Source organism: Centruroides vittatus, unplaced genomic scaffold (genome assembly GCF_030686945.1).
Source record: "Centruroides vittatus isolate TY-2023 unplaced genomic scaffold, ASM3068694v2 contig_18, whole genome shotgun sequence".
Classification (NCBI taxonomy): Eukaryota; Metazoa; Arthropoda; class Arachnida; order Scorpiones; family Buthidae; genus Centruroides; species Centruroides vittatus.
This window is the reverse complement of record NW_027121101.1, coordinates 6,521,893-6,536,035: the sequence shown is the minus strand read 5'-3', so window position 1 is coordinate 6,536,035 and position 14,143 is coordinate 6,521,893. Positions and strand designations below refer to the sequence as shown.

Genomic DNA, 14,143 nt, shown 5'->3' with positions numbered 1-14,143 from the left:
TAATTCTAAACTAGTTTGGCCTGACTTGCTTATGCCAAACTAGTTTGGCGTAAAATCGGGTTTTGCCGGTAACATATATACCATGACTTCTATACAGGGGTGACATTAGATATGACTCTAGAATAAAAACTATTAGGAAAGGAACAGTGTGAGAAATAACATTATGTACTGCACTAGAGTTAATTGTATGCCATTTTGTTGGTCATTTTAGTCAATTTTTATGAATGCTTTAAAATTATTACTGGTATAGCATTGCATTTTTATATTTTACTGCATTTTTTTTTTTTTTTTTTTTTTTTTTTTACAGTAGTTACAGTTTTTATCAGTAATCAGGTTTTTCATTTTTTCATATATTAATCACCCTTATGCATAGGCTACACACAATGAATTTTACAAATATAATTTCTTGTATAGGCAATGGCCTGTAGCCAAGGTTTTAGGGGATTTCAAACTGATTTTGATTTGTTCTGATTGAATGACAAGATCAATTACTAATCTAATTAATAATTAAGTGAAAAATCTATGTTAAATAATAATAAAATTGCAGAGAATTCTAAAAACAGAAGAAACCAGATTTGTTAGGATTTTTTTGATAACTACCAACTACAGTAGTAGTATCAATTATGCTGTATGTGCTTGTTTTAATGTATATGTCATAAAGTCTGAAGTATAGTATTGTTCTCCAGTGTTGCATGGTGCTTTCTGGGAATGCAATGAGTGTTGGATTATATGTATTTTGTATATACAGTAGAGCATCGATTATCCAACCCCCGATCAACCGTCACATTGGTTAACCGACCACATTCTAGTCGGCAAATTCAAATGTGCAGCTAGTGATGTGGCGCTACAATATTTGGTTATGTCTTGGCTATTTTAATATTATTTTTGTTAAATTTTTGCGTGTTTTAGCTGGAAACACTGGCTTGACCATGAAAGGGAGGCCAGTATTTAAACCAGGTTTAATTTTCTATTTTTTCTTTATTTTGCACAAAATAAATACAGAAATAATTTAATGATGATTATTATTTTAAAAAAAATTTTGTTAGGCTTAACATCAATGAAAATTCAACGTGAAGTAAGTTAATAGCAATATACTAATATGCTTATTACATGGGATATACTAATACACTATACTAATGTATTTTTTCATACTTTTTGGTTATCCGTTTTTTCAGTTATCCGACCGAACCTCAGTCCCCAATTGAGTCGGATAATCGATGCTCTACTGTACTGTACATACATTCATATATACAGTATGTTTAGTAATCATTAATATCAGATACTGTTGAGTACTTTTACTGTAATCTACATATGCCACATTTAGGCTTCTATATTGTGTGTTTTTTGCCTCAAAAGTGTTTCGGTTAAAGGTTTACCTAGGGAACCCCAATGGCCGCGCTTCCGGTCGCCATTTTGTTTACTGTACTACGCACGCGTACTATGTTCAAAAACTTATGCAAATTAGTTAGTATTTAGAATTTATTGAAAAAATAATTATCACATTAGTAAATAATAAATGTTTCAAGATTATTTTACAAGTTTCACTAACTATAAAATAAAACAAATCTTTACTCACAGTGTTTGACGCTCTGTCATACATTTCCTTTTCGTTTTTTCTCACTTTTGTTTGATTTATGATCCTTATCGCTGTTTTTTCTCTTTTTACTTGATATTTTTACACATTTTTTAGTTTCACCACACGAATGTGCCTTAGTTTTTTTAACCTTCTTACACTCGTCGTTTTGTGGAGCAGCTGGAACAGACTCTGGTTCTTTCCATTTCGGCTCAATTCCAGACCCGGGATAAATAAAGCTCAAATGTTTTATAAAAATTTGAAAACGTTCCCCTGCAGATTTCAATTGCCATTTGTGATATTTTTTATACATAAAAGAATACAGATAGGATTCTGACAATTCCTCCGTATAATGTACCGGAAGATGTTTCCTGTTTTTTAAAAATCCCCACAATCTTTCGATTTTCTGAGTGTTGGCTCCTGTTTTTGGATCCACGAAATTTTTCGAATGGTTTACAGTTAAATGATCTATATCCAAACCTTCTAAATCATTTATATTGTTGTAACCTTTCCACTCATCTGTTATCACTGTGCTACCTGAATTAACAAACTTTGAAATCACCCAATTCAGAGTATATTCATTTCTGTTGTTTACTTGGCATATAAAACAGGTATCATCTTCTCTACATACACCTCCTACAACCCACCTCGTCCCCTTCAATTTTCTACCTTTCTCATATTTTCTCTTTGCAATTACTGTTTCGTCTATTTCCACAACTTTATTTATCCCGCCAATCTTAAAAGTACATAGGTTATTAATAGAAACCATCATAACAAAACGTAAAAAGTTTGCCCAATCAACTGCTGTTTTTTTGGAGATTCCTGAAGCTCCAGCAGCAACAGTTAGCGAACACTCTAAACACAATAGGTGCCAGATAAATGACAAAATACTCTCCCATGACAAACGACCACATTTTCCTTTAAAGGTTCCTTGGAATGCTGAATAATTTGTCTTGCAAACATTACATCGCATCGATACAGAGTTTTTATCTGCTCTATACATTAATTTACGACGTTTTCCACATTTATTGCATACTTCTTCTACATGTTGCAAATTCAAGAATATTGCAAATTTCACATCACTCGGTATCTTCTTATCTATCGCCAAATCATCGAAACCAGAGTACATTAGTCGAAAGAATTGTCCAGTGGTACAATTCTTCCAAAAATTTTCCGAATTTATGTCTGCGGTAGCCATTATCTCACCAAAAAAGAAAAACTTCCGACAACAAATATGAATATGATAAAATTATTAAATTTGCAACACATTGCACAATTAAAACTAGAGGGAATAGAAACTTACCTATTTACTGTAAAAAATAACAAAAATTAACACTTTTTCTACAAAAATGTTTAACTGGTCAAAAAACCACTCGCAGCAGTCAAGCCGTCACAAAAAACAAAAAATTTGCATACGATAGCGTTATTTAAAAATTGCGCCATCTACACCGAATTTCTAACATCGCCTGCCGTCGAGAATATACCGGAAGTGCGGCCATTGGGGTTCCCTAGGTATACTTTAACCGTGGTTTCTACAACAGCTTTTTTTGTGTTCTGTATAAATGATGTTGTTCAATGTCCTGGGATATTTTCTTTGTAATACATGATATAAGGATTTTGTTAGAATATATGTAAGGCCAGTAATTGGTTTGATTGTGTAAGGTCTTTAGTTTTGTCATTTTTTTGAGTTTTATATATTATTATATATATATCTGATTACCTGTGTTAAGAACCAGGTAATCAATTTGACATACACAATGCTGCAGCAAGCATAAGGTGACAGTACACTGCCTTGTTCAATGACTTCTGGTAGTTTTAAAGAGTTTGAAGAAGGCAAACAAGTCAACTGCCTTTTTAAAATAACTTCTCATTGCCACTCCCAAAAAAGACTAAAGTCATGCCATCCTCTGGAAAATTATGGTGATTACTTTTTTTATCATTTTGGTATCAGCATGCATTACCATTGAACAGTACTGTTACCAGACAGTACTGACATGTCAGTTCTTGATGTTCTCCAGAAATATATTGTGAAGAAAAGACTGCACCTGCATCTATATGGATAGAAACTGTACTATGATAATGTAAGGTCTTGTGGCAAGAGTTGTGATGGAATTTTGGCCCCTAAAAATATCTCTTGTGTTTTACATTATATTTACAGCACTGATCTCACCCTGTGTGACTTTTCTCCCCTCTGTTCAAAGCATAGTTATGCTTTGAACAGAGGGGAGTGCAGGCACTGATTTTCAAACTCTGCTACTGTGTCAAAGCAATCAGAGACAATTCTGAAAGGGTTGTTCAAAAATGGCTTCCACTGTGTGTTTGAAGGTTGGCAAAAATGTATGCACAAGTACATTGCACTTGATGGGGACTACTTTGAAAAGAACCATGTTCGTGTTAACCAATGATAAATACCACCTGAGAAAAAATATCAGTCTCAGAACAGCCCTCTTATTTGATAATACAGCAGTGTGTTGCTAATCTGACTTCAGTTATCCAGCATACCTTGCAATATGATCACCTAAGAAAATGTTAGTCATGTAACACATCCTGTTTTCCTGTTTACTCAGTTTTATTTTTTTTGCATAGTCTTGCATGTCTCTGCACCATATTATTTGCCCTCCTGCCTCCAAAAAATCAATACTGTAGGGTAAAGGACACATCATTCATTGTCTTTAGACCTATACACTAAGTAATTCTGGCACCTCTTTGTGCCAAGAAATGGCTAGATTAATGGGAGTCCTAAACTGTATGTGTATTTTAGATATGTGTAAGGTTTTTCTTATTATTTTGATGTATTTATTATATTATGACTTATATGATGCAACATTTATTCAAAAATGCTTAAAAAAATTTCCCTGCATCTGATATGTGAAGTTGCCATATCCTGTAGACTGATGAATTTTCCAAACAACCTTCAGTAGGTTACAATGTAGCCTCTACTTAGCTCAACTCTTGAATGAAAAAGTTATTGTTTAATTAAATATATAATAACAATATAATATATTTAATTATAATAATATTTTTATTTCTAATTTTAATTATTATAAAATGAAAATTATTGTAAATATTAGATAATTGTAAGATGATTATCAATCATTCAATCATTTATCATGTGCATCCAACTCTTCAAAGTTAAGCAGTAACCTTTTCTCAATACCTGTATCAGTACATGTTACTATCTATTTATATTGTATTCTTGCCACAGTTATCTTATTATGCAGGATGACTTTAATACACTAAATACTTTTTTCTAAATATTCTGTGCTGAAATGGAAGTGCATCTGATATATCATAAAATAGTATAAATTTGTATGTTAATTAATTCTGTGTCTGTAATGTCATCAGTTGTGTTGCTGATATTCTGTATATGTTTTTGTTAACAGCTATTTTTGGAGTATCTGATCTTCAGTGTGATGATAGTGTTTGTATATTTACTCTGTAACTTGTTTGATATGTCTAAGTGTTTGTGGAATAAGATTACATATACGACCACTCCTCACTTAACAACCTGCCTGTTTGGACTTAAGATCAGCTTTCCAGTGTGGGGAATCTTTCTTAACCTCAGTCTAGTTCTTGCATTTGGTCAGTATTCACTACACAAAGTGTTTGCAATCTCCAAGACTACATATTTAAATATATAAAATTACTTGTCCTAACTGATTGGTTGATTCATCATTGTCCAGAACAAACTGCTGAACCTAAAGAGGTGAAATTTGATACACAGTTAAGGTACATCATGGAAACACACACTAAGAAGGGATTTTTCGAAATTCCCTCGCAGGGAAGAGGGAGAGCATTAAGGCTTAACCGGAAGAATGGCTTCTACTGTACTATTTTAGATGCGATTTTTTTTGTTTTCAACTACATTTAGTCTTTATTTGAGTACTTAGGTGTATTAAATTGATGACATTGTTATAAATATTTTTATATACTTTGATTTTTTAACCAAATGTTCGAACCGTTTTAAATTCGAATTTGTTATTGCATGTTGGTTCGATTATAGAATGATTGTAAACGTTCCAGAAAATTGATCAAATTGAAAACAGTTTGTTTGATTTTCAGCAATATCATCATTCTCAGTGGGTAGGTGTTCTATAACAATTACTATAGTTATTGAAGTACTGAATGATAAATGGTGTTTGCTTGCAAAATCCGCACGGGTGAAATTGCGGGTAACAGCTAGTTTTGTTTATAAATTTGTGCTTTATTGTACATTTGAAGGATTTGATTACTAAAATATTAATCTGAATGTCTTTTTTTATGAATGAACTTTAATGTATTTGTACATCATTTTTATAATTTTTGCTGATTGTACTTTTAAGTTCTATAATATGTAAGAGATGCAAATTAAAACAAAGTTTCAATTGGAATTTCCTTTAGATCTTTTCTTTATCCAGAATAAATAAAAAGGATAAATCTGTTCATTTAATGGCCAGTTTTCTTAAAGACCTAGTCACAAGAACAAAACCCAGTCATTGAGTATGAAGTGCCTGTTATTGTTCTTTTTTGATCAACAATTATTTATTCTGTGCATTGAGTATGGGGTATTTTTGTGTGAATTTGCCATTTAGTTATTTTCTGTTTTGAGTTTTGTAATGATGTAGTATATGCAGATTGATGAATTTTTTTTTTTTTTTTTTTTTTTTGTTTGTTTGTTGGCATGGTTTTCTGGCCTCAGTGGTCAGTGGGTGAATTGCCAGAGAAGCACCTTTGCTGAATTTATATGTGAATGTAATTGTGATCATGATCAGGGTCATTGAAAGGGAAGGAGAGTTGGGGATTTTTTATGGACCTGGAGAAAACTGTGGGCCCACAGTGGTTACTTCCCCTATAAATTAATGTTTTTTACCAACAAAAACTAAAATCTTTAAGACTGAATTTTATTAATAAAGAAACATTCTAAAAAATGGCAAAAGGGAAACTTGATTTATCTCTAGGCCTCATATAAGTGTTTGATGGCCTTGATTGTGATGCAGTAGTTATACTCGGGACAATATTGTGTTTGCCATTAGTGATAAGAAGACACTGCATCCAGTTTATTACCTGCACATTTTTAAAGCATATATCATTTGAATATTACCATATATAACTACTTTTTCAGCAAATTAGAGGCATGTTCCAATACTCTTGGTATGACAGTACTGTATATTTATTAAAATATGAAGAATTCTGACTTTAACAATTACAACAGTAATGAAGGAATTCAAATATGTATTATATTGCTTGTGTTTTAAAGAATATTGCAATTTCACAATATAATCCAAAACAGTATTATTTTATTGTCATATAAATATTATAATTGTTTATACTGTTATAATTAAAGCAATAAATCATTGAAAATATATTTTTAGGGTACACCGTTTATGGATAGATTAGCAACATGCCTTCATTATTATATTCATGATCGTTTAAATAATGATCCAGGCTGGAAGAAAATTAATGTAATTTTATCTGATGCAAGTGTTCCAGGAGAAGGTGAACATAAAATTATGGATTATATTCGAAAACAGAGAAGTAAGAAAATTATTATATTAATTTATAAAATAAAATTATTTTTAAATTAGTACATAAAAGTATGTGCATACACTTTTGTATCTTTTCAACTTAACATTTAAACTGAAATGCTTATGAAAAAGATTAGGATCAGCTTTTAATCTTGATACTTTTCCCCCTTGATCTCTCAAAATACTAAGATTATTATATAACTAAGAGTTGTGTATATATAATAAAAAATATTTTGTTAGCATTTTTTTATGATGATAATCAAAATTATAACTGAACTTTGTTTTTATATTTAGATAATCCTGACTATGATCCAAATACACATCATTGTTTGTGTGGAGCTGATGGTATGTATTCTCATTATTCTTTAAAAATAAAAAATAATTAATTTAAGAATGTGTGAACAAATCTTGAAAAAATAAAAAAAATTAAATTTGAATAGAAAGAGTTTTTTACATTTATAGATAGAATACTTAAATTTTTTTATATGCACAATAAATTATATGGTAAAATCTTATTGTATTAATAATCACTTTGAGACTTACTATACTGATGATGATAACCAATTGATAACATTAAGTGGGATAATTATAGTATTGCCCTGATTATTGGTTGATTTTTTTTTCTAGTTTTGTCCTTTTAAAACTGGAAAAAAATCTTGACTTATATTCAAGTCTGATTACTTTGTTTTGATTTTGATAATAACTGTTTATGATACACATCATACAAAATTAAACTGATGCTAAATTTTTAGACATCAATTGCTTAACGATGTTAAAAGTCAGCCAACTTGTGACCTGTCCTGCTGTGGGCTGCAGCAAGACAGGTCATGTATGGGAATTAAATGTTTGGCATTATTGAAAGTATACTTTACAGAATAGATATGAAATATGCAGGAAAGCCTATTGGTGTAATGTACTGCATATTCCAAGCAGCCTATTAACCAGCATATAGGACATTGTCTCAGTTTTACTCTGTAACTTATTTATTTCTTATTGATATCAACAAAAATAGCAATAAGTTACAATTTGTTACCTATAACTTAGTTGCCCAATGCATATATTTCTTTCTATAAAACAAACAGTTTAAGTACAATTTTCTAATCAGTTAGGTATGATTTAAATGCAATTTGTAAAAATCACTAAGAAAACAATCAGAAATTTATTTTCACCCAGATATTTGTAGATAAAAGTTTTTAAAAATATATTTTTAACTAAAGTAATAGAAATGGAATTGAACATAACTAATTTTCATAATCACATAGATAAAAAGTAATGAAAATTTTACATATTTTTTGTAAAAGTTAGAACAGTAGTAGAATTATAAAAGATTGTTGGTGAAGACACAGTTATAAAGTGCTTTAAGAAATGTGTTACTTCAACTTGAACAGAACAGATGAGATATACTGTTCAAGAAGTCTGAAGTCATTAAACTTTTCCATTAATACTGCTGTAAAGAGTTTACAGAACCCAGACAGAAGGGCGATAGGCTGATAATTGGCTGGGCAGTTTCTTACCCCTTTTTTTAAATATCATTTGAAAAATGACTTTATTCCAATCTTTAGGTATTGTACTTGTGTAATAAAAATTATTATATAGGTTAGCCAATACATGAATATCTTTATTGAAAAATATTTGATTATTAAGTTGGTAATAGAGTCAGCACCAGGAGCCGTTTTCTCTCTTAATTTTTTAATACATCTATGTAAATTTTCTATATTGAATATTTCTGTTAGTGGTTGAATCGTAGTCATAATACATTGTAGTTTCTGCTGTTTGTATTTATTTTTATAGGTAATAGAAGATTCCTCTAGGTATTTCTTCCAATTATCGATATCGATACTACTTTGTGTAATAGTGGTTTGTTCTCAGGTGAATATGCAACCTCAATTGAAATGGATCTACAAAAATAGACTGTCCCTGCTATTGATATTATATCTATTGTTTATTTTGGGGATAGAAACTAATCCAGGTCCATTGTCTAGATCAGTTGTTCTTAACCTTTTTATACTCGCGGCCCACCAAATATTTCATAATTTTTTTGTGACCCCCATTTTTTTAATAATTTATACACTCATGTTTGTGAAAATTGCAACACCATGAAGGAATTGTGCAAATTGAACCAAACTTACAGGAAATGTAAAGTGAGGTAAGACATGCAAATGATTAGAATTACAAAGCAATTGTGCATGCGTGGAACGAGAAACGGCTCCTTATCAGCTGCTTGTTCCAGGTATATAAAGGACTGTAAAGATGGCATTGAAATCCATTTATCTTCCTCTGTCTGTGGTAAACGTTTCATTGGTGGTCAATATGCCTCGTCAAAAGCGGAGGAAGCCATACCAACAACTAATGGAGTTCGTACGAGGCTGCATCGTCGGTATGCAAGAGGGTGGATTTTCATGTCGAGAAATCGCAGCCCGCGCACAGTATAATGCCACAACAGTGATGTGTGTTTGGAAGAAATGGACAGAGGAGAACCAAATAAGGCGAAAACCTGGCAGTGGGGCAAGCAATAGCACAACAGCATGGGACAACAGACACCTTATTCGCATGGCTGTGACAGACCGTACAGCATCCTCTCGTGTGTTAGCACAACGTTGGAGCACAGCTACAGGTGTTTTGTTGTCTAGCTCCACAGTTCGTCGCCGTCTGCTGCAGCATGAACTGCGTGCAAGGGTTCCTCTACGCAGGATTCCCCTCTCGCTGATTCACAGACACCTTCGACTTCAGTGGGCTCAGCAACATAGCACGTGGCGTGCCCAGTGGCAACAAGTTGTTTTTTCCAATGAATCTCGCTACAACCTGCAGTACAATGATGGGAAGAGTACGTGTCAGACGTTACAGAGGAGAACATCTGCTCCCACAGTGTGTTATACAGCATCATACCGCACAAATGCCTGGCATCATGGTGTGGGGAGCTATTGGGTATAATTGTCGATCCCATCTAGTGCACACTGCGGGCAACCTCAACAGTGATCGCTACATATGGGAAATTGTGGAGGTCCTCCCCCTTTTCTGATGCAATCCGGGTGCTGTATTTCAGCGGGATAATGCCTGTGCACATGTTTCTCAGACTGCACAAGCCTTCTTCAGTGCACAACAGGTTTTGCTTCTTCTATGGCCTGCTTATTCCCTGGATATGGCGCCCATCGAGCATATTCATTGGTCGGCAACTCGCTCTTACAGCTGGTGGGGCACATAATAAGACTGAACTTTGGCGTCAAGTCGAAGCCACCTGGAATGCCATTCCCAAGGATTACATTCGGAACCTCTATGATTCAACGCCATGACGTGTACAAGCTCTCATCGCTCAGCGTGGCGGACACACAAAGTACTGATTTCCGACGATCTTTTTGTTTTTTTGTCTTGTAAATTTGATCATTTATTTGTACCACTATCAGTAATATGTGGAATAAATTTCATTAATTTCTGACAATTCCTTCATGGTGTTGCAACTTTCACAAACATGAGTGTATTTGCTAAATTATCTATAATAATTGATTTTTTATTATTGCTTTATTTTTTATATAATAAATGTTAATCATAACTTTATTATTTCGTTATCTATTTAAATAACATTCGAACTTCACAATTAAACATAAAAACTCATTAATTTTTAACAGAAAATAAAATAAGAAACATGTCGATAAATTGATCCAAAGTCAATGCTAAAACTAAACTAAAACACCCACAACTTGTTGTAAAGATTTTGCATATCTTTTGCAAAAGTATTTAAATTTTCAAAGCCTACTACTAAGCCTACTATTTTTCCTAATTATTTTTAAAATTTTAAGTATTAATAGTTTCTTGGAATTACTTTAGAATAAAAGAAATAAATACTGGGGTGTAGTAGCATATTTGCATTTATTTCTTATGTACTAACAAAGTTGTATGTAGAAAGAAATAAGAAATAAATAAAAAAAACTAAATAGGAAAACTTTATCTTTCTTATTTCACTTTTCAATATGATATTCGGTTATACATCAATTTTCTTTTTATTATATTATGAAGGAAATTTTGCATAATTTGGCGGCCCCCGGCAATCTTCTTACGGATTCCCAGGGGGCCACGGCCCCCTGTTAAGAATCACTGGTCTAGATCACCTCAATATGGTGGCCATACAGATACGCAAAAGAAGGGGTGGGGGAGAGAAAATATATTCTAAGGTTAAAACGAGATGTAAACTGTAATTTTATTATAAATGATCATGTTTAGTTATAAATATGAACTCATTTAAATATAAAAAAAATGATTATTGTAAAATTATATCTTCAGCATTCATTATTTGTTCATTTTGTTATTTTATTTTCTTTTAAAAATACTTTTATAAAAACAGTAAGTAATTATAGTTATAAAAAATTTATCTAATATCTTTGTAGCATTTTACTTTATTAATTTTATTCATTTTACATTTCAGCTGATCTAATTATGTTAGGTAAGTTTAAGTTAATTTGTTTTAATTGCCTAAATAAATCATAATATTAGATCCATTAGACCTATTTTTTTAATTTATTTTTAATATTATAATAAAGGTGTAATTACTATTGTATCCTCAATATGGCAAACAAGAGATGATAGACTGATAGTTTAGAATATAAAACCCACAAGATTATGTACAGATAATACTGTTGGTCTTCTTACTATGAGCTATTCATTCCATAATTTCATTTTGTTTATATTAGTTAATTGTCCAACAACTAATTTTCTAACATTTTTTTTATGTAGAGCTACTTTACAATATATACCAATTAGCAATAATATTTGTAGTTTCTTTAATATACTACTGTATATTGTTAAACATGTCTAAATATGTACAGTACTGTATCTCCTATAATATGCTTTGTAGTTATTCTAATTTGTGTATATTGTCACTATTTATTTATTTAATCTGTTCACTGATGGTATTTTCTGGAGCTAGGAAGAAGTCATAATGTAATTGTCACTTGTAGATTTTTAATTAAAAAAGAAGAAACATTATTTCAACCACATGTGAAGGGTGAGACAGGTTGGCTCACTTTTACTTGTAGAATAGACTATGGTTGGGGATATGAAGCTGAGATGAAAGATCTTGAAAAATGTTTTATTCATACATACATCTGACTCCTACAGTTGTTCATGCATTTGTCTTTTGAATTTTATATTCTATTTAAAATTGAATTGTTTATATCAAAACAGATTTACCAAAACTAATTCAGTTAGGCATTAGGCATACTAAGCATGCAGAATGCTTAGCTGAATTAGTTTTGGTAAATCTGTTTTGATATAAACAACTCCATTTGGTGATCCTTTAACTGTGTGTAGAAGGTGGTTATAAAGGAGAACTTTGTAAACTTCCAACTTTTTAAATAATGATAAAAGATTTCTTTGATTGTTAAGTAACTTTTGTAAAGAAGGTTGTTGGCAAATAGCAAAAGCTAGCTTTTCTAATGAGTACATGAGTTTTTGTGGAATGTTGTTTAAATATGAAATATAACTTATATAATAGCTTAGAATGATGCAATCAAATAACTGAATACAGCTAAAATTGTTATAACAAAACTCAAATTAAAATACTCAAATAATTATAGTAAAATAAATTTTTTAAATTATAAGCATTTGTATTTCAATAGCATATTTTATATTTATTGTTTTAAATATATATTTTTGGTATTTTTAGGTTTAGCTACACATGAACCAAATTTTACAATTATTCGTGAAGAATTCAAACCTAATCAACCAAGGCCATGTGACATTTGTGGACAGTTAGGTAAAGTTACTATATTTTTATTATTTAAATTTAAACTATTATTTTATATAAGTTTGATTTTTTCTGTTATTACATAATTTTGCATTCAACCTATAAATTACTATTATTATTATTATTTATTTTATATTTTTAGCCTTCAATTCAAAAAAAAGAAATTGAAGGAATTTAATAATCATACTTAAGCATTGTTAATTTCAGATGCATCTTATATATTAATATAACAGTGTTGACTTAAAGCACAGATACATAATTCTTCTGAAATTCTTATTGAGATATTTTTTATCCTTATATATTATTTATCTGAGGATAAATAATATACTGTATATGTAGTAATTATATATGCTATGTGTACTTTTTGGTATTTTCACATTCCTAATGCAAATTTAATGTTTTCATAATCCATGTTTTTGATATTTTAATGTTATTGTTTTAATTCTATGAATTAAGTTTTTTTCATAGAATTATAATTTCATGCTTGTTTCAATATCAAATTAATTATTGTGAAAATTATTTTCTATATTGAAATGACAAAATTATAATTTTTATAGTAAATGATCATTCTAAAGAATATTTTTTAAATTTATGAAAAAATATTGGATGTATAAAATACAGTAGTGAACCGAAAATCGGAATCAATTGGGGACTGGGGTTGTTCAGATTAGGGATTTGTTCCAATTACGGTTTATGTACGAAAAAATATATTAACCTGTCCGATGTTCAAATTTTTCTCCATTGCGTGTCGCTTCCTGTTGAATTTTCCTCCATTGCGTGTCACTTCATGTTGAATTTTCGTCAATTTTAAGCCTAATGAAAATTTTTATAATAATAATCAAGGCTATCGTATTGTTAAAAATTATTTCTGCATTTTGTACAAACAAAATAAATATATTGAAGAATATAAAAAACATGAAAATTATACTTTAGAAGTAAATTTAGTATCAAAAACGTTCGATTCAGCACAACACAGTCCGACTGAAAATCGTGCCAATTACTGGCGATTCTGATTACTGGGGTGCCGATTTACAAGTCTCTACTGTATTTATAAATTTGATATTTATGAATTTTCTTAATACTTCAGCTTATTTATTATAACATCATTATGAAAATATTTTTCTAAATTTTATTGAATAGAATAATTTCCTAAATGGTCTGATATTTACTTCTACATAGACTTAGATGATATGTGACTTAAACAGTATTTCTTATCATTGGATATAATAAAAGAACTTATAATAAATTTCTAATTGAAAGGATATAGAATTTTATTTTTTTTTGTTATTTAATTTATATATAGAAGTTTCAAAGAGATATGAACTTCCA

At 30.6% G+C, this 14,143-nt stretch overlaps 1 protein-coding gene across 1 annotated transcript in view; it reads left to right on the top strand.

Moving 5' to 3' along the window:
- Rat1 (5'-3' exoribonuclease 2 Rat1) overlaps nt 1-14,143 on the top strand; it is a 97,052-nt gene that overhangs the window by 14,454 nt on the left and 68,455 nt on the right. Inside the window, exons 6-9 of the mRNA XM_067263905.1 lie at nt 6,925-7,087; nt 7,372-7,422; nt 11,495-11,512; nt 12,734-12,823. Of these exons, the coding sequence (XP_067120006.1) occupies nt 6,925-7,087; nt 7,372-7,422; nt 11,495-11,512; nt 12,734-12,823 (322 nt within the window). The remainder of the gene's footprint in view (nt 1-6,924; nt 7,088-7,371; nt 7,423-11,494; nt 11,513-12,733; nt 12,824-14,143) is intronic.